Raw genomic sequence first — 21,187 nt, 5'->3', positions numbered from 1 at the left:
TTTTTTTTTTTTTTTTTTTCCTATATGCTTAAAGACCTTCAGTAAAGTCTTTGGCCTGGATATTTATTTATTTATTTTATTATTTTTTTTTTCTTCATGTTTAAGTATCTTCATTGAATGAACTAATAAAGATGGATAAGAAATCATTTGAAACCGTGCTGGATGAAATTAGAAAGGTAACTTACCGTTTTGCATGTTAGTTTTAACCATTTGATGGTGAATATTTTTCTTAATGAAGACACCAGCTTAGGTGGTTTTGTTCCTTAATAATCACTTCAGGATTCAATAGCGACTAAATTACCCTTCAGTGTGAAGAACTGTAATCCGGAGTTGCTGGTGTATCCTCACGTTTGTATGTCAGATATAACGGTGCCAAGTTGTTGTGACATTCTTGCTTTCTTTGAGATGTTTTTATTTTCTCAGAAAGCTTGGATGTCCAGACTGCTGTCACGGACCTGCTGTCACATGTGCTTGACATTTAAAATAAGCATTGGAACAAGTTTATCCCAGCATTTTTTTCAGTGTCAAGGAAAATGAGGAAGGAAAGCCAAAATTGCCGGGTATCTCTTCTCTGGGGGGAGGGGCTGCGTTTGCCTGGCTGACCGGAGACGGGGACTTCAAGTGTGAAGTATCTACCTTTCCTACTACGATGGTTTAGGAAATAAAACACACAAACATGACACGAGAATGGCTGATTTCGAAGCTGTGCCCCGCTGTCCTTGTTCAAAGCCAGGGGCCCCACAGCTCAGGAGCGTGTGCACACCTTCCTCCAGGATGTGAAGTCCTGGTTTTCGTCGTGTGCCCTGAACTGACCTTGCTCATCACCCGTTAAAAACCCGCCAAGCGAAATACCCGCTAGTTGTGGGAAGCAGGGATACAAACCTCGCGTCCTGGCGTCGGGCGCGGGGACTCTGGCTTCTTTCTGCAGAAAGGCCTGGTTGTGACAGGAGAGCGAGTGGTTATTGGCAGGGACAGATCCCTCAATGCTGGAAGTGGAAAAGGGGGTAGAAAAAGTGCCTGGACCTCTCAGATTAATAGAAGTGTGGCTACTGTCTTGTGTGGGAAGTACAAAGCTGGCATGATGTATTTTCTGTAGTTAAGCAGAGGTGGTTCACATGTCACAGTAGAACAGTTATGTATCCTGCTAAAGCTGTCTTGGTGTGAAAGGGAAGGGCTTGCCTGGAACGAGATCACCTTACGGCAGAAAGCGAATCCTTAGTGTTTTTGTAATAGGTGTTTTTTTGTTTGTTTCAAGAGGTTGTTCAAGAGTAATTTCCTTTATTTGGACTTGGGTGCTACAGAGTTGAGTTTCAGTTCAGTGTCTCCAGAGGCTGATGGCTGCAATTGTGGTATTATTCTTTTGGAACTTGCTGAGGGATGATAAACCTCTGTGCACAAAAGCCCCAGTGACGAGTCTTTATTATCCCAACTGCACTTACTAGCATTTTTGCATGAGGTTATGATCATAAATTCCCCTTCATAAACCAGGTGTGTTGCATGCTGTGTAACCAGCTGAAAACGTGGCAGCCTAAGGTATTTCAGGCTGTGGACTTCCCTCCCAACCTCAACATCTTTTTGGAAAATCTGGGGGGGGTAGGAAATGAACAATTTGCACATGAATACCCTCTCTGAGAATTGATGGTGGGAGGGAGTTATGTTTCAAATATTACTACTGCAGTGCGGCCCTTCAGACTACACTCTGTGATTACTAAAGACTTCAAACAAAAGGGGGTTTGACATGTGATTTTAGGCAATTATGTTTTCTGTGTGCTATCTGCCTGTATTCCTGTCAAACCTAATCTAATCTTGATCTAAGGAGCAGTTCTGTGTTATTAACAGCTGTGCTGCTGCAGTGTAATGTTCATTTTCCAGATGCTTGTTTTGTATCTTTGTTGCTAGGTCTTTTTTTAAACTTAATTTCTAGAACCTTCTTTATTAGGTGATTCACAAGTCAGTTGTGGTGTTGTGTTCCATGTTCACTCCTACAGTTAGCAGGAACAATTATTTAAATGTCTTTGTGTGTCTTTCCCCACATATATTTAAAGTAAAATTAGAGGTTTTATTTTGCTTTTCCTTAAACATGCATAGCAGTGCTTTTTGTTTGTGTTTTCATGGAGTCATCCGGTTGTTGGTTTAAGGAGGAAAAGTGCATTTTTTTTTATAAAGAAGTTGCTATATGACATGCCAGGCATTTTCCAAAATATGTGAAGAGAAGAAAGGGAGAGAAGAAAAACTGAACATAAAGAGAGAAGTTATTTTGCTCATGTGACTTCAGAGGGTCTGCTAGTGTTGGTCTCTTGGTGAGGCACAGAAGGGAAGGAGGTTGCTTCCAACAGTATGTGAGTGGGTTTCTGAGCACCTGTGCTACTCACAGTCTGGTTGCAGTGATGGAGAACTGCACCTCTGTCTGTGTGGAGAGAGAAGGACAAAAGGCGTAGGGGTAGGTTTTAGGGCTTTTTGGAGGAAGATGGAAGTGTGTGTGTGTAGCTGGAGGTGATTTGAGAATAGGCATGGGAGCTAGCAATAGATGGAGGCCTTGGAGCTGGGGAAGGGAAGTGTGTGCACCAACTGGGGACAGGAGCTCGGCCATTACCTGTCATCTTTATGTCGTGTACCTGTATCAGTGAGCTGGGAAGGAGGAGAGGGAGGAAGCCCTGGCTATTACATAGCCCCTGTGGTTATCAACAAAACCGTGTTGCCGTTAAGTCAGAAGTGGTGTCCAGTGCTGCATTAAATTGCACTGCTTCCTTTGCCTTGAATGATTGCATATTCACCTTTGAGCTATGGGAAGGTAATGCTAAGACATCACTCTCTGGAGCAAGCTTTCTTGTATGGTTAATTCTGGCTGTACAGACTTGCTATCCAGATTCATTGAAGTAAGATGCTTTGCTCATTATTTTACAGGAAACATACAAAGAGATTATATCAATAATCAACTGTGTTATTCTGTTTAACGTAAAGTTGGTGTAAACCTTTGTGGCAAAAGAAAGAGCGAAGATAAGGTTCTCTCAGTACAGTTTTAAACTTAATTTAAAAAATGATAACTTTTGAAACAAGAAATTACATGTCTCTCCTTTCCGTTGTTCTCTCAATTATCTAAGGACTATACTGTCACTCAGAAATATTGCAGTGTAATCGATGCAGATGTCACTTCATAAGGTCAGATTTTTTTAGATTAATAGGTTAGCCTAGCAGGTGGATGTGCTATAATTTTAATTTTTAAGGGACTAATGTGTCTCTTTTTTTCTGTTTCTTCTAGGCTGTATTGACTGAGTACAAGTTAAAAGCTATTGAATATGTTCATGGATATTTTTCTAGTGAACAGGTAAAAGTCAACAATGTCATGGGTTTAATGTAACAGAGAAAGACTGTGTCTCCAGTCATACTGAGGCTGCTCATACTGGGGAAATTTAATTCCTTATTATTATATCAGCATTAAACTCTTAAAAATAGTTCCATGGTATTTTCTTATCAAGATCATTACTGTTTTTTTCCCCACACACTTTGTTGTGTGGGGACAATTGGAGGAACTGATCATCATGGAATGTAGGATTTTATTCTGCATGTGTTTTCTAAACTGGCATGTAGCAATGAGTATCCAACTTAATTTAGTACTATGGGGTTGTTTTTCTGTCTCTTTTTCTTCTGGATTTTTTTGGTGCATGCTTGGTGAATATGCTCTTTGAGATATTGAATGTTTATAAGCTTTTTCAAAAAGACGTACGTATTCATTTTTAATTCTAATACTGTGGCACTTGTTTTGCATATATGCAAATACAGAGAGTGGAGTAAGTATTTTTAATCTTTTCAGAAAAACTTCATCTCATAACGGAATATTTAGAAGCTTACTTAGAAATAAAAAGAATATTAGGTGCTGGTAGGCACTGACATCATCAAACATCACAGACAGACACGTTTTTTAGCAGTATACCACTGTACTTCAAAAATGGAGAGAACATATTGATGCTGTTAGCATAATTTTTTAGCATATATATATATAAGATTAATTGAAGGCCTTTCTGTTGCAGGTTGTTGAGTTACTGAGATACTTTTCCTGGGCTGAACCACAGCTTAAGGCAATAAAGGCTTTACAACATGTAAGTTCTTATGGCCTAATCTTGTGAAGTAGGTTTGCCCCCTTAATCTCACTTAGTTTTGTGGTGTCTACTTTTGCAACTGATGGGTCTGTCTGTCCTTTAATCTTCAAAGTTTCCTCTATATCTCTTTTTCACTGGTATCAAAATACAAAAATGTCATACCCTATTGTTAACTTTTCCTGATTTTTCTGCTTTTGGTAAGTGCTTTTTGCAGTTCCTTGTTCAGCACTTAGCGCATGGAGTCTCCTTCCCAGTGGAAGAGAATATGAAATGTTTATGGAAATACATGATCTGAAGCTGTTATTGAGTAGCATTCTGGGTTTAAAATCTTTATACTGTATTTTATATACAATTTTTTCTTTCTTATTTACTTGGCAGAAAATAGTGGCAGTTCCGGCATCAAAAATGGTTAATATTCTCAACTGCTTCACATTCAGTAAAGATAAACTTATTGCCCTTGAAATCTTGGCTTCGTGAGTATCTCCTTGTATTTCCTTAAGTTGCATTGGTTTTACTAATGTTTGAGTATATCATGTTTAAGGTATTTCTAGAAGGAAACACTGTGGCCAGTTAAGATAAAATACAAATGCATTACTGATGGGGCTCTAAAATGAAGAATTAGAAGTAGTCCTTATGGAAAATTCCATAGCTCCTCTGAGTCTTTAGCATGCTGCTGGGTGGGCTTCTGCCTGCTGGAAAACTGCCACTTTGCCAATATTTTTTAAAGTGATATCCAAATCTTGTAGAGAATGAAGAGTGCCTGAAATGTAAATGTAAATGGCTTGAGACCACAGAATTCTGGGCATTGGCCTTTTTGCATTTCAAAAGCCCTAAAAATATTACATATGTAAAATATGCAAATACATCTCTTAAATTGATATATTTTATTTACAGATCTAATAGGTATTTAAGATGTATAGATATTCTAAATTTATGTTACACAGAAAGTTTGGATTCTTACTGGACAGCTGCTTCAAGGATCTATCTTTTACATATGTTGGAACTCCTCTGCCTGGTTCAAGGCATTTATTACATGAAGTGTCATTCTGTTTTGGCTTGAGGGGTTTTTTTGCATTAAATGTGTCTGCCTTGTATAAAGTTTAGCCATTGTTGTCCATTGTTCTGTGTTGATATGAAATTCTAATACAATGTTTCACTCACCGATATAAAGTTAATATTTAAGCCTGGAGTTTTTTTTACTTTAATAATAACAGCAATATTATTATCTGAACTAATTGTGCTTTTTCAGTGTACTGGCTGAAGAAGTGTTGATCACTTCATGGTAGTGCATTATTTCTGATAAGCTTGTGGAATGAGAGTAATTGTCTGTCAATGTCTTTATTTATAGCAACATTGTTGATGCTCAGAATTATCGCCTTATTGAAGATCTGTTCAGAATTAATATGTCAGAGAAGAAAAGATGCAGAAGGATTCTTGAACAGGTAGTCAAGATACTCTAGTATGCTTGATTCTGTCAAATACAGTATTGTCTCCATCCTTATGGTCACTGTGAGGTCAGGACTTTACATGGAGGGCAGCTGGGAAGAACTGGTGGAAGACAAGCTGAAAGAAATAGCTGCAAAAAGATAAGGGCTATGTAATACATGTGCAGAAAAAGGAAAAAAAAGTTTCTGTCCAGCATTAGGATCGTAGAGAAAAGGAGACACAGGGTTGGTTGCAACCAGTGCTGAAAGAAACAGTCTGCATTTGTTTTAGAGATCACCAGGTTCAAGAGAACCCCAAGGTCAGTAGAAGCAGAGGTGGTCCCAAGCAGAGTTATTTGAAGTAAAGGGGACTTTGGCAGAACCTCACACTGTTTGGACTTTTGGGAAGATTATTTGACACAAAACTTTGAATTGTTCAGTGTAATTTGATTCCTGCAGTGTAAATGTCCTGAAACCGTAATTCATTTCTTTAAAGCATTGAATGTGACAGCAGATAATGTGCCTTCTTGGTTATTTTGCAGGCTTCAAAAACAGGTTGTAAGGCTCCTCATGCTATGATATCATCCTGTGGCATGATTCCTGGCAACCCTTATCCCAAGGGCAAACCAAGCCGCATAAATGGAATTTTCCCAGTAAGCATGATCCTATGCTTTTGTTTTTCATAGTTTCCTTGGTTTAGAATTCATTATAGTGTAACCAAAACCAGTCAATGTTCATAAACATGGAAGGAGAAGGGGAATCAAAGGCAATTTAACATTTTTTTTAATTTCCCCATTACACATTGATAGGGAACTTGCATTGTATTTTTTTGCCTATTCTTACTATGGTGCTTTGTGTAAAGATTACTGCATAAATGAGACATTGTTCATATAAGGAAAACATTGTAAACTCCTTCAGTATTTGGCAGAACCAGCTGAGGTGTAAGTGGTGGTATGTTGATAAGATGGCCTAGTATGGTCACTGCAGTAATACCACTAATCTTAGAGTAGTTCTTGAACAACCATGTTAACTATTCCTTGTGAACACTTAAGGGACTGCAACATGTAAGTTATCTTGTTCACAAACAAAAAGGCAGATTCTGATGATGTCAGAAACATTGACTGTTTCATATGCATCTCTTTACAAAAGCTCAGTGTTACAAGTCAAGCTATCAGAGGAATGCTCTTACTTACATTTTACAAGCTTAGAACACAACTTCTTTCTCCTAACAGACATGGTTAAGTCTCCCTTTCAGAATATTCAAAAACTCAAATATAGCTTGGAAAAGAAATCAAATGTCAGAAATTCTATATCAAGATTTACTTTTAAATTAATACTTAATAGTTTAATTTTCTTTTATTTCAGGGAACCCCTATCAAAAAGGACACAGAAGAATGTACTAATGAAGGAAAAGGAATAGCAGCTCGTATACTTGGACCATCCAAACCAGTATGTCTAGTAAATGAATAAATAAAGGAAACTTCAAGAAAAAATAAAATGCAACCACCAGTGACACTTTTATGTAAAAAGATGTTAGGTTGCAAGAAGACTGTAGAAGAGCAATTTAAACAAAGCTAAACTTCTGTAAGGAAGATAATATGACCTAATATTTTTTTATTTCACTTGAAGTTCTGTTTTTTATCTGGGGGGGATAGGATTCTCTAGTGCATGCTACATGTGTGCATTTGAAGGCAGGATTGAAATTACAGTAGCAGAAAACAAAGCTAAAAGCATTTTTAGTAGTTCATCATGAGCCAGTGGAAGTTTTAGGTATAAGTATATGCTATTTTTATTACAACCTTTCAGGGTTTCCCACATGAACATAAAAAATGCCTGCAACTTGGAAAGCCAAATTACAACACAGCCTTAGGAGGAGGTTCTTGTTTCATAACAACACAGCTGATTTGTATTTCAAAATAAGTGTGTGGGACAAACTTTCAATGAACCTGATACTATTTTGAAGTATTGTCCAAATGTTTCATTTTTACTTTCATAATGACCAAAATTTTATTTTAAAGCTTATTTTAAATTCGCAAGTATTTGTTAGTTTTAAATGTGCTAAATCTTTAAAATGAGAACTCAGTCTAAGACTGCAGAGTGTGAAGACTACAAGGCAGGAAGGAATTCCCTTTTGCACCTGTTTTCAGTATTTTATTAAAATCTAAAAGTATATTAGTGATGTTTGTTTCATTCTTTTCAGAAAGAGTGAAATATTTGCAGTCACTAGCAATATTATGAAGAAATTTGAAATAAAATATTTTTTCAGTGAAGAACAGCTGTCTGTTGTAGTATCTGAATGTTAGCTTTTTATCTGAGAAATGTTAGGTAATGCTTTCACTGTTGCTTCCTCTGTTTTTTGTTTATGTAGGCTCCATCAACCTACAACCCACACAAGCCAGTTCCATACCCCATCCCACCATGTCGGCCACATGCAACTATTGCACCAAGTAAGGCTCCTGTGTGTTTTAGCTTGATGCTATTGTATCATCCATTTGCCTTTTAAGTATTAAGTGTCGAGTGTCAGTTTCTCTGACCATGATCATATTTGAAATTGGCTTGCGATCCTTAAGTATGGTCTGGATTCTGATTCCTTTCCTTTCGTGAATGCAGAGTTGATAAAAAGGCATGTGTTGACTTCTTCTTCTAACATCCACATTATAAGGAAAATTCACAATCCTGGTAACAAAATACTTCATTTCCAGGAGGCACTGGGCATTTTAGACATTACGGCTGCATCTTTGTTGTAATATTTTGACCAAAGTTTGGGCTTTGGCCTGACAAGTCTGTTGGCTTGTTGCTGTTGTATCAAACTTAGGATATGTTCAGGCACAGCCCTGAATTGGGTGGAAATATGTAGGAACTTGCTGAAGGATGGTAATCTGTTTCTCAGTTGAAGGCGTAATATGTTTCTCAGATTCTTTCAGCTTTACTTTCTTTCCATCACAATGGAAAACAGTTTCCTAAAGAAAATTTTAGTTTTGTAGGTTTCAGTCTCAGAAAGGACATGGTGTTTGCCTTTTCTTGTGTTTATCTGCCTATTCCTAGCCCTGTGTCTTAGGTAAGATTGAGTCTTTCTTCTTAAGCTCCTCTCTTTTAGCTCTGCTGCACCAGTTGTTTGATGCCAGACATTTTTGAAAGGGACCACGGCAATTGCCGTTTCTTTGGAAGCAGAGATTGGAGTACCTACATAGACTCTAGTCTTTTTGAGCAGAAGCTGAAAGCTTTTCCTAATCTTGCAATTCTGTACCACAAAACAAGAAATGCTCTGATTAGGAAACTTGCTTTTCACTGATGTTAGGGATTTCAGGGAGTTTTTAAGGTACATGATAATAAAGTGTGATAGAGCTCTTAGTATGCATGTTGAAGAGTGAGTCATCTAACCAAGTTGATGTCTGCAAGTCTCTTTATAGTCAGTTTGGAAAAATGGACACCATTAGTGGCTGAAGTAAGTCTGATGATTTGTGCCCTAGAAATTTCTTGTTCCACAGAAAGTTTACAGGAAACTTGCAGCAGACTAGCTCAAATTTACATTAAAGAAATCTTAACCAAAATAAGGCCTGTGACTGGATGTACTAGCACATTTTAGGATATGAAAGAGGCTTTGAGGTTTCAGGGCTTTACTAGGCTGCAACTTTTTTAAAAAAAACTTTCATGACAACAGAACTAATAACTGATTATATATTTTTATATATTTAAAATGTGTTGAAGGAGATTTCATATGCTGACCTGAAACTCTTGAATGTGATTGTTTTCAATCAATGTTCCTGATGGTCATAATGATACTTTGTTTTCTGCCTCTTTTATGTATTGGTTTAACATTTCCTTCCTGGGTGTCATAATGATTATTAGTTACTTTTCAGATTTTCAGGTAGCAGTTGTCATGCAAGAAATAATGACATTAGGTAGAACTATTATGAAAATGTGAAATAAAAAAGGAGTGCTTTGGGTATTGTTAATGTGCTGCCTTTTTCCATGAAGTGTAAGTTCTTAGGCACTTGAAGTATTTATTCAGGATCACTGTGAAGTGTATTTATGTTCCTGTGATTTAAATTCTGATGTTTTTCATCAGAACTGTGTAGCACAGCAATACAACAGTTTGAGTTGCTCCAAAGAATAAGGAAGGGGTTAAAAAAAAGGTATTTATTTATATATAGTCACGTAAATTAAGCATTTTATATTGTAACAGCCTTTTTGTTAGAAATAGAAAAAGAACAAATGGTGCTTCAGCTGCTCTGAATCATTCCTCTCCTTCGAGTTTTTCAGGCAAAATGTCTCTGAGAGCAACTGAAATCTGACTGTTTCAGGCTCTTTCAAGAGAACTGCCCTCACTAAAATTTGGTTCACAATGTGTATCATTCAGGCAGACGTTGGCAAAAGCCAGCATCCAGCCTAGATGATTAACTGGTCTGGCTTTTTGGTGAAGGAATGTCTTACAATCTTGAAAACGTTCTTTTAAGGGAAAAGACATTTACTGGTTCGTTTACATACGGGTTCTTCTGACAACTGAGATTTGTACTGCATTTGTTCTTTTAGGTGCTTACAACAATGCTGGCTTAGTTCCAATGGCTAATGTCATAGCTCCAGGCTTACCAGCTCCTCCACCATACACTGCTAATCAAGTGGTATCAGGTAAAGCATGCATACCTTTACAGATGTTGATGGCAACTAATTGCTGTGAATGGATCATTCACTGGCTAGAGTTTCTTTTGCTTTTAAATAACAAGCTGTTCTTGGTTCGGTTTAGAAAATGAAGACCTTTCCAGCCAGGCAAAACCTTCCCAAAATCAAGGTAAATTGCAAATCCACAGGGGGATTTTTGTGTCAGTTGTATCTTTGTTCAGAAAATGTAAACAACTTATTGTTTAGCGGGATTTTCATACAATCTAAGTGTTTAGATACGGTTGGAATAGGATCCCTTTAGACTTGAGAAAAACATAATCTCCAGCATTTGGCACTTAGAAAGCACTGAAACATAAAAATGTGTCCTTTTGTGTCGACTCATTAAAGTTTTATATTCTTTAGCATATAAGGGTGTGAGGAATTGGGTAAAAAACTATAGCAAAATACGCTTTGCAATGTAGCACACTGAAACATTTCAATAATATCTTTGCAGTTGTTACTTACACTTTTAATTTCATATATTACTTGTAATGGGAAGCTAGGAATACAAGAGAGAAATTCCTTATAGTTTGTTGAAATCCATGTGTAGAATCTCCCAGACTGTTACCATCCAGCTGTGTCTATCTGCACTTTTGTCTTTAAAATCCAGTTATTTTTGCAGAAGAGAGAGTTGTGCATTTTTTCATTTTTTTGTCTATATATCTGTAATATTTCATATGCTTTTTACACTTAGCACAAATCATAATAATATCTATCATGAACTATTAATACAAAAGCTTTGATAATACTTTGTTAGTTTTGACAAATATAAACTGAGGATCTACTGACTGTTGAGTCTGGCATATTAAAAAATACCCAAAATAGATTAAATTACTATGGTAAGTTTCACTCCTGTAAATATTTCTACAAGTAAAAACCCCAAAGTATTTTTTATAGTTAAATGAACACAGTGTGAGGATTAAAATCTTCTCTTTGGAGGAAAAATTAGGTAACATCTCTGGGTTCTATTGCAGCTGTATTTCTTTGGTGATTATCTGGGCTGTCAGGATTAATAGCTATGATCTTTAGGAGATTCTTCAGTTTGGAAACACAATGAGGAAAGGACAAAATCCAGAGCCAAGCAGTCTGGGTCTAGGTTTTTGGAAAAGAATATATAGAAGGAAATAGTTTGTTTGCAAACTTGCTAGTTTTAGAATTTCAAGATACATAAACTAGGAGTTTGTCATATCAACTGAGGTCCAAGATTTTAAAGATTCCAAGATTTTAAAGATTCCATATTTGGATTTGTGCGTGTATTTGTGGAATTTGGGCAAGAGACCAGTTATGCTGTTAGAGTTATGGGTGACGAGATTGACTGGTTGGATTAGTGATTTGCTTACAGTTGAACACGTTATCTTAAAAATAAAGCACAAGGAGTGCTTGTGAGGAATGGCTAATTAGCACATTCACATTCCACAGGAAACTAGATAAGAGGCATATCAGGACTCTTGACATGCCAGTGTTCATAAATGCAACTTCTTTCCATTGACTTCCACATTCCCATTCACAGTGTGCCTGCCTGTTTTCCTCCAGCTTGATTGATATCTGTGACTTACTTTGTAGAGTTGATATGAGCTGATATTACTAGTAGCAGGTGCTTGCTTCCAGTATGGACACCTGACATCAGACTTAAGGAAATACTTGTTGATAAAATTAAGTGCCAATGTTAGTTTAACCCTGTAGTGTGATCCATACATTTAAAAGTTTACCTGATTTTGAAAGAAAGAAAAATTCCGGCACTTGAAATTAGCTTTCTTCATTTGTTTACCAAACTTCCCTGAAATCATGATACATTGAATTAACTGGTGCTAAAGGAAATTCTGACCTTCAGTGAGAGTGGATGCAGAGGAGCCCAGGTGATCTGATGCCCATGGAATATTAGATCTAGTTTGTGTACTACCAGATGTTAGGGACCAGGGCATTTACCTGTATCATTCAGACATTCTTATGGAGTATATTTGAGTATCTTAACTGTCTTGCATCAGGTCATGAAGCAGTAGCAGATGACACAAAGTATTTTAAAGAGAAGTGGTAGCTTCCATGATGTACAACTTGTGTGATGTGTGTACGTACCTTTTTGTTATGTTTTCATAGGCTCCAGTATTCATTGTTTACATGCAGACATTGTATGTTAGCTATCACCTATGTGTCATATTTTTAAATGCTGTATAAAATGTGTTTGTGTTGATTTCAAATATTTCTGACGGTTTCAAGTATTCTTACCAGTTTTGTTTCTTTGCAGCTTTTTCTGCACAAGCGAATCAGCTCTTTACTCCTCATGGTTCTAATCCTTCAACACCTGCTGCTACTCCAGTCCCTACCCCATCACCTGTCAAGGCAATAAGCCATCCATTAGCACCTGCAACTCCACTCATCTCTGGGATGAACATGTCTACCCCTGTCCTTCCTGTTTTCCCAGGACAGGTCTCCTCTTCCACCCATACATCTCAGCCATCCACCCCAACCCCTACTGTCATCAAATCCCTTTCATTGCCTGGTGTTCCTGTCACATCTGTTCACAGTGCAACCTCTACCCCCATCCCTGCAGTTTTTTCTGGACTGGCTTCTCTACCCACTGCTACGCCCGCTCCACAAGGTTCTTCCACACCCTGTGCCACACCTGCACCTAGTGAAGCTTTTGCATCTGCTGCTGCACCATTTGCTGGCCTCCCATTCTCTGCAACCTCTTCAATTGCTTCTGCTAATAATCCCACTCCATTATCATCAGTTTTTGCTGGCCTCCCTTTGTCTTTGCCTCCCAATGCCCAAGGGATTTCTAGTCCTGTTCCATCTACAATTGCTAATTCTCCTGCCACTACCATTCCTGGTTCACTTAGCCTACCTAACCCAATTTTGTCTGTCTTAAAGGGATTTCTGACATCAAATGACACTTCATTAATCAATTCATCTGCTTTACCTTCTGCTATGACAAGTGAGCTTGCTTCTTTATCTGCTCTTGCTCATCAAAGCTCTGACCCTCCCACTTCCTCTGTCAACAAATGTTATACTCCATCAGCCACCCCCACCCCACAGCGCTCCTCCACACCTGGGCTGGCCATTTTTCCAGGTCTTCCATCCCCGTCTGTGGCCAATTCTAGTTCCACTCCACCAACATTGCCTGCACAGTCACCTTTAACCACTTCGCCATCAATTATGCCAGTCAACTGTGGCTCATCAGCCTCCCTCTTGCATGGCACAAGCCCTCCTAATCCTGATCAGCAGCTCTCATCAGCCTCAGCTGCTACAAGTGTCCCAGTTCTGGTCAAAACTGAACCCATGAGTCCTACACTCTCGGCTTTCAAAGGTCCTTCTCATTCAGCTGGCCCTTCTCATGGCACTATAGGGCTGTCAGCACTTGGGCGTGCCTACACCTCAGCAGCTTCAGTGCCAGTCAGTTTACCCAGTTCCCTGAATCCGGCGCTATCAGGTCTCTCCTCTTTGAGTGCACCTCTGAACAATTCCAGTTCTCTGGCTTCCATTTCCCTCACCCCACATGGCTCCTCTGCTCCCATTGCCTCTGTGTTCAATGGACTTCCTCCTTTTACCTCTCTAACCAGTAACTTTGCTTTTACTGGTAATCCAGCACTTACACCACCCGTCACTCTCCCAGGGTCTTTGTTAGCAACTCCGTCTACAGCCGCTTCAGCTGCGTCTGCCCCTCATGCGAGTTCCACCGCTGCAGTACTCTCAGGACTCGCCGCCTCAGCAGCAGTCTCTGCTCCACCCTTCTCGCTTAACTTGTCCAGTGCCGTCCCTTCCCTGTTTTCTGTTGCCCAGGGACCTCTGGGATCATCAAACCCATCCTTCCCTGGTTTTCCTGTCTCTAACACACCCTCTGTCACTCCTGCTCTCCCTTCTTTCCCTGGCCTCCAGGCATCTTCTGCAGTAGCAGCAGTTGCACCGTTGCCGGCAGCTGCAACAGCCCCATCTCCGGCTCCGGTCCTGCCAGGGTTTGCCTCGGCCTTTAGCTCAAACTTCAACTCTGCACTTGTTGCACAGGCTGGGTATGTTTGTTTCTGAAGGAGGTCAGAACCATTTCTTTTTCTCTTGAGCAAAACACTGGTTTTACTTTTAGGGGAAGACAGTATTTTCACTCATAGTTAGTAATTACAGTAAATTTTTAAAGTTAGGTCACCTGTAGATTTCCACCTGTCTTTAGAAACTGATAAAGTAGATACTAAATAGGTTGTCCTCAGTAGTGCCCACGTGGCAGTCTAATCCAATGAGGTGCTGAGTGATCTTATTTCCCAGATGAGGATACTTGGCACCTCCTAGGCTTTTACAAGAATGGATTCCACATGGGCATCCATTGACACATCCAGGTAATAGCAGACAAGTTCTTAGATGTTCCTATGTTTTAAGGAAGTGCTCAGCATTAACTTTTGTCTGTAAAGTTTTTTATGTGCACATTGTAGGCACAGCTGAGGTACAAAAACTTCTGAGTTCCCTTCTTAGGTATGCTTCAGATGGTCTTGCTTTATGTGTGCATGAATAATTTTTAGGTGGGTAGAAACTGGGCTTCTGTTTGGAAATTCTGGCCTTTGTGAGGTTTAGAAAAAGAGATGCTTTTCTAATTTATATAGACATAAGCTTAGAGAGAGAGAAACAGAGGATAAAACATGATGCAGATCTTTCTAATAATAGCTGCATTTTGACATTCTTTCAGCTTGACTTCTGGACTACAGGCACCAGGAAATGCGGTTTTTCCTGGTCTTTTATCTCTCCCTGGTATCCCTGGCTTTCCCCAAACTGCCACACAGTCTTCCTTGCAGGAATTGCAGCATAGTGCAGCTGCACAGTCAGCACTATTACAGGTAACATGCCTATTTGTTAATACTATTTTGCTTCCAGTAATCGTTTGAGTGTGTTAATTTACTGGGATTACTTTAAGTCAGTGTATTATTAAAACCCCTAACCTGTCTGAGAACAGATGGTGATAAAGACAGGGTGATGATAAAGCACAATTCATATTAACTTCTTAGGCAAGGCCAGTGTACTGTACTTCTGGATGTTACGAATGTGATTAAACTCTTTGAAAACTCCTTGTAAAATTGGGAGATGGGAAATCAGAAAGAAAAGACATGCAAGTGAATTTTTTTCTACGTTTTTGTTAAATCTAAAGAGCTGACCATGTATTTGCAAAATCTGTGCTCAGTTCCAGTGTGACAGTTTTAATGCTTAAAGATTCATGTGGAAAACCAGTTTGTTGCGAATTACGTGCCTCTCCACACACACGATCAGATTGTCTTGAAATTGTGTCTGCTGTGGGTATGCCTTTCTCTTGATAGTTTCCCCAGATACAAATGTTGTAATATAAGCTTGAGGTAACTTTAGGTAATGTGTAGTTTTGTAATCTGTCTTGTCTCTGAAACAGCTTGTTTCAGTCATCAACCTCCATAGTTAATTGAAACTGTCTTTGGAGTTTGTATTTAGATGTTTGCCTTTTGGTAAAAATGACCTCTGTACAGATAAAGGATTCTGGTAGGAAATTTGTTCTTCTCTACAAAGTACTAAAAGAGGCAGTTGATTTCTCTCTTCTGTGAAAATCAGGTTTTGAACTGGAGCATGTGTCTTAAGTATTGTTCAATATGCAGAGTGTTGTCAGATATCTTTTGAGTATCAGGGGAAACAGCAAAGGAAGGAGCAAATTACTTAATCTAGGCCATGCTGGTTTTGCAGCTCAGGAGTTTATTTATTCTATAGAAGTCCGTGTATGCAGGTCACATTGAGGAAATGTCGGTTTTCTTATTTACAAGTTCACATCACTAAAATTAAACTAAAATTAACACTTAGCTACTCAAGCAATGAAAATAAAGTTAAAAGTCAGTTAAATACTACAGCTCCTAATTAGCTGTGCCTTCCAAATCAGCTGTAGCTTACTCCATTGGAAAGTAAAATGCCATTAACACTTCATTTTTCCTCTTAATCCAACTGCTTTACTCATGCCCTGGTATTTCAGAGCAGTAGTTGCACTACAGTTTAACATCTGCATATAGGTGCATTGCTCATCTCTGTTCTTTCCATACTTCAGGTTATACTTTGTTTTGGCTTTAGTAGGACAGGTATTGTGCCTGAAATTTTGCTTGATTTAGATTTGGTTTTGTTGCTTTGTTTTTATCAGTGCTGTTTCCTAACTTCTTCTCTTCCTTGAAGGCGCATTCTGCTTCTGCTCTGGAGAACTATACAGCTCAGCCTGAAGGTTTCGCTAACTATCCGTCAACACAAGGAACACCATTTTCATTGCAGACAAGTCTGCCCCAGAGTGGATGGCAATAATTACCAGGCATTTTTAAAGACTGCAGTGGTTGCTTGACAGAGCCTGATCCTATTCACTTTGAAGGCTGTCTCCACGTTATTGGGGGTGTGGTCTGAACTGGGGAAAGAGGGAGAAAACATGAGGGTAAAGTTATCCTAGGAGGCTCTCAGATGTGAAACTTAATTTGTGATTGCATTTAATTGATTCAGGTTCTGATCCTGTGAATTGCTGAGCATCCTTGACTCTCCTTTTAGCTTATGAATTGAATGTTTGGTATATTACAGGATCAGGAACAGACTTTTTTGTAAATAGAGCAATTGGCTGTCAAACTGAGTGAGGAGAACAAGTATACTTAATAGTGTGTATAAGCACCTATCCTTCTGTCATGTTTGTGTGGTATATGTGCTTAATATAGAATGAGATCTAGACTGAAACTAGATAGTTAAAAGATGTAGACGATCCTTTGTCTAGGTGCACACTTCCTGTGTGTGCATAGCTCAAGGTCAGTTTATGGTTCTTCAGATCTTTTCTTAATATGTGTGAGGATCTCCTTTTAGCATCAGCAGTATGTTAAGGGGAGGCTAGATCAGAGGGGTGTGAGGGTTTTCTTAATGCTTTGAAATATTGTCATTCAGCTTCCTGCTGAATTGAGTATTCTTTTGTCCGAATCTGAACAGGAGAGCTAGGAAGTGATGCCACACTGTTCTGAGGTAGAAGAGGATCATGTTTTTCTGGAGTATGTTTTAGCTAGCTGATAATATATCCTTCCAAAGTACAGAAAAGCATTTTAATCTGCCTCTAAAATAATGTTCTAGAGCATTTGCCCTGCCCCCACGCCTCTCTGTGAATGAAATAACTGTACTGCGGATAGGCTGCCTATCCGGCACTTTCGACTGCAGACTTTTGTGAATGTTTACAGACATGGGTTGAGTTCTTCTCCCCCTTATACTCATAAAGTCACTGGTTCTTGGTATGCTTTTCAGCTATGTACCACAACTTGATACGGTGCTTATGTTATCTGGTGAATATAAGTGGGAGCAGAATTTGGACCATGGATTTTTTAGTATTTTTCCTTGGAAAACATACATAATTTTAAAGGCATATAGCTAAATTAACTGTATTGGTTGGGAAGGGTTATGATGCAACACATAGAGAGGTCTTGCTTCGTTAGTGAAATTCAGTTGTGCACTCTTCTAATAATGTTAGTACCTGTGGCAATGTGTGACACATCATTGAATATCATCTATTTAAGATAAACTCTTGATCATGTTCTAGAGACAATAGAGAGGAATGATATTCAATCCTGTGATTAAATTAAAATGTAGAGGATACTATGCTGTAGAAAAGCTCTGCACCTAGAGTTTTACTTTTTTAAAGATGAATTCTGCTGGGAGATGTTGCTAATGTATTTTCTTTCAAGATGTGAACAGACTTTTTTAGAACATTAACAGAAATTCCTGTATTGGTTTTTAACACAATTTTTTTAAATAAAATGTTTACAGTCATAGCAAAAAGGCTTTGCTGACTAATTACATATTTGCCTAAAATACAGATGAATAAACTTGTTTTTACAGAGACACTTCCTAATGTTTGATCTTGCTTATGCTGTTTCTTTATGATGCAAATATATGCTGAATTATAAAACTGGTTTCCTAAAGAGTGGCAATAGAAATATCCTATGAAGTGTTTAGATAAAAATTTGAAATAGTGTCCTCAGTATTTTGTCAGCAATTGGGTGGTCTTGCATTTTAATAATCAAATTTACATGCTACTTTAAATCAAGATAAAAGCATATTGCACTTTTACTTTTTTTTTTTTGATACCTCTTGAATTCTAATGATTCTCAACCCTGAACTGCTTTTAAACTAGGTGCCTTATATCTTGATTCAAGAAATGTGTGGAAAAAATCTCTACCATTTTTCATTATACTTTCCATCTCATTCTTTTCATGACTTGTTCATTGTAGAGATCAGTTGGAAAAGGAGAAAATAAAAAAATACAGGTATCCTCTTGAGCAAATTGGGGTTTGTCCCATAGATGTGAATGTGTTATTTTTTTCTCTGAATGTCAGACAACTGACATCTCCCTAAGAGACTGTGAAGCCCTGTTTCTCCAAATATATTAAATGCTTTTCTCCTGAAACAATGTAATTCCTAAGTGGTGTCTAGCCACTATACCTAGAAAAGTGTTTCATGCACAACTGGAGTAGTTTCACACAGAAGCTTGTCATCAGTGTTAGACAAAAGAACAAAGAGGTTAGCAAGTGTTAAAACTGTCAAGTTGTGTGGTTTTTTTTCTAGAATGGACTCTCTGGTTCTTAGTGAATCAGATTGAGCAAGATTTAGTAAATTGAATTTTTTCATGGTTAGGATTAAGGTAAGTTTCAATTTCTTAAATATTTCTCGTGATGTAAAATTGTTTTTTATTAATTTTTTTCTCTTCAGGAATAAAGTCTGTGTTCTGCATTGCAGCAAAGTCCTGTGGTCCAGCCTTGGAATTTCTGAAGGGGGGTGATTTTTGCTGGTCTCTTTCATGCTTACTCAAGCACCATTTTTAAAAAGCCAAGGAAGAGTCTGCTTCTGAGGCAAATCGTGCCCAATCTTACACCAAGCCTGTGCTGGGAAAGGCCTGTTGCTGTAAGACTTAATTCAGAACTATGATTTTTTCATTCTTAAAATTCCATATTACTGCTGTATTTCTGCTGTGTTAACAAACTGCAAAGATAAGGTGTGGAGAAGCATTCTTTGAAATAAAATCTGTATTTGGAACAACTGAGAACATACTGGGATTGTGTTTGCAAATACAAGTTTCAATATTTCTTTCAAGTGCTTTAATTGCAGCTATAGTGAATATGAGAGACAATACGAGAGACAAATGTTCTTTTTCTAATTTGCAAGTGAGTGATATGAGTTTAGCTGGGCCCAGAATGACGCTTAGAATCATAGAATGGTTTGGGTTGGAAGGGAGCTTTAAAGATCATCTAATTCCAACCCCCCATGCATTGGCAGGGGCACCTCCCACTAGACCAGGTTGCTCAAAGCCCCGTCCAGCCTGGCCTTGAACACTTCCAGGGAGGGGGCATCCAGAACTTCCTTGGGCAACCTGTTGCAGTGTCTCACTACTCTCACACTACAGAATTTCCTCCTAATGTCTAAATCTAACTTCTTCCAGTTTGAAACTGATCCCACTCACCCTATCACTACATGCCTCTGTAAAAAGCCCCTCTCCGGCTTTCCTGATTACTTTTTGATACCTTTGGGATTGGCATTACTTAGAAATGATTGCATGTAAGAATTTCCATTCTGTTCTCAGCAACCTTTGAGGTGGGTGTTTAGTCTGTAGGATTAAGTCTCTACAACTGGATAATGAGAGAACTGGGAGCAACTGGATGTTTAGGAGAAATTGTAAAGGACTGGTGCCATTTGCAAATGTAGCAGTTGGTGCAGAGAACTGCTGGAGGATGGCCTGCTTACAGGTAAGCACCTAATGATCATGCCTGGCGTTTTCCTTTATGCCACTGTCAGAACAGAAGTGGAAGGTTTTAGGTATGTGAGCGCACTGCGGGTAAGGGCTGAACTGACCCAAACCATGTTCAACTAATGTTGCTTCTAAGACAGTAAGTCCTCCTAAAGTGGCTTTGGACTCTTAAGCTGCTTTTCGTTGCTGTTTTGTGAGACAAGGCTGTGACTGGTCCTACAGCACCAGTGAACTTGCAGCTTGTGAACTGCTTTGCCCCAGAGCCCTCATGTGTTTTCCTCTCTGAGTTTTATAGCATTTTGAGGTGAGTTGTCCCTAAGCCTCCCCACAAGTATAGCCCCAAGGAGAAAGTATTAACATTGGCCTGCTTTTGACTTCTAATTTTTGAAATGGGAATAAAAGTGCAGCTGAAGTTAACAAAGAGAAACTAGTACAGCAGTGTTCCTGAACATAGAAAAAAAAGCCATCTGCCTTAGTCACCTTTCAAGGGATATATTTAGAGGCACCTCAGAATTAGGAAAAAACAGCAGGGAGCAATTATTTCTGTTAGATTTTAATATGTTTTGCTCGTGTCTGATGGCATAAGCAGCTATGTAAATGGTGGCATTCAGATGGCTTGGAATAAAGTTCAATAAAACCAAGTTGCTCTGAAATATATATATATGTGTGTATGTTGGGGTAGTCTTGCATATTATGGTTTTGCTTCTGAAATAATTAAAGCATGTTTTTCTTCTAACTGTTCACCCTACTGCTGCGCTACTAGTAGGCATCTATCCTGAACATGTTTGATCTTACAGTTCAGCATGAGAAGCCGAGTAATTAACAAAATGCTACAAATTACTTCAAATGGATATTTGGGAGGGTATTGCAATAAGCACGTCAATCCCAGTTTTGTGAGCTGTTGGTGCTTATGGTTTTCACCGTGATTTGAAACCTCCATTGGATGGTGTGGCTTCCTCTCTGTGAGAGTGGGAAAGGATTCTCTGGGGAGCAGTCAGCTTTGAATGACCCATACTGGCAGGGATGAAGACTTACATGAAACCAAGTTGGAGACAGATCCTTGAAGATATTCTAGATGATGGATGCCCACGGAAAACAGCCATATAATTAACACAGCTATATGTCAAACTCATAAATTGCATCTGAAAAGCCACCTCTCGTTTTTTCTCAAATTACAAACAACAGATTTGTGTCCTCTAAGAAGGCTGTTTTCTGCTGCAGCAGCCTTCAAGAATAACTTAGGCTGAAATGCTCTGCTTGGTTTGATTGTCGGT

General features: G+C 38.6%; 1 protein-coding gene across 2 annotated transcripts; it reads left to right on the top strand.

The window, feature by feature from the left end:
• Positions 1-19,207, top strand: PROSER1 (proline and serine rich 1). 2 transcript variants are annotated; one of them, XM_051630299.1, is made up of 13 exons: positions 1-176; positions 3,260-3,325; positions 4,029-4,097; positions 4,476-4,570; positions 5,446-5,539; positions 6,064-6,174; positions 6,887-6,970; positions 7,890-7,968; positions 10,055-10,150; positions 10,266-10,310; positions 12,423-14,184; positions 14,847-14,994; positions 18,881-19,207. In XM_051630299.1, exons 1-13 carry the CDS (start codon positions 132-134, stop codon positions 18,884-18,886), a joined length of 2,700 nt encoding a protein of 899 aa, XP_051486259.1. In that variant the 5' UTR covers positions 1-131; the 3' UTR covers positions 18,887-19,207. The 2 variants fall into 2 exon arrangements, with proteins under 2 accessions (XP_051486259.1, XP_051486253.1); XM_051630293.1 differs by having other exon boundaries at positions 16,334-19,207.
• Positions 19,208-21,187: the final 1,980 nt, after the last annotated feature.

Source organism: Apus apus, chromosome 1, assembly GCF_020740795.1.
Source record: "Apus apus isolate bApuApu2 chromosome 1, bApuApu2.pri.cur, whole genome shotgun sequence".
In the NCBI taxonomy this organism is placed as follows: Eukaryota; Metazoa; Chordata; class Aves; order Apodiformes; family Apodidae; genus Apus; species Apus apus.
The sequence above is the reverse complement of the archived record's forward strand: the minus strand, read 5'-3'. Positions and strand labels throughout refer to the sequence as shown.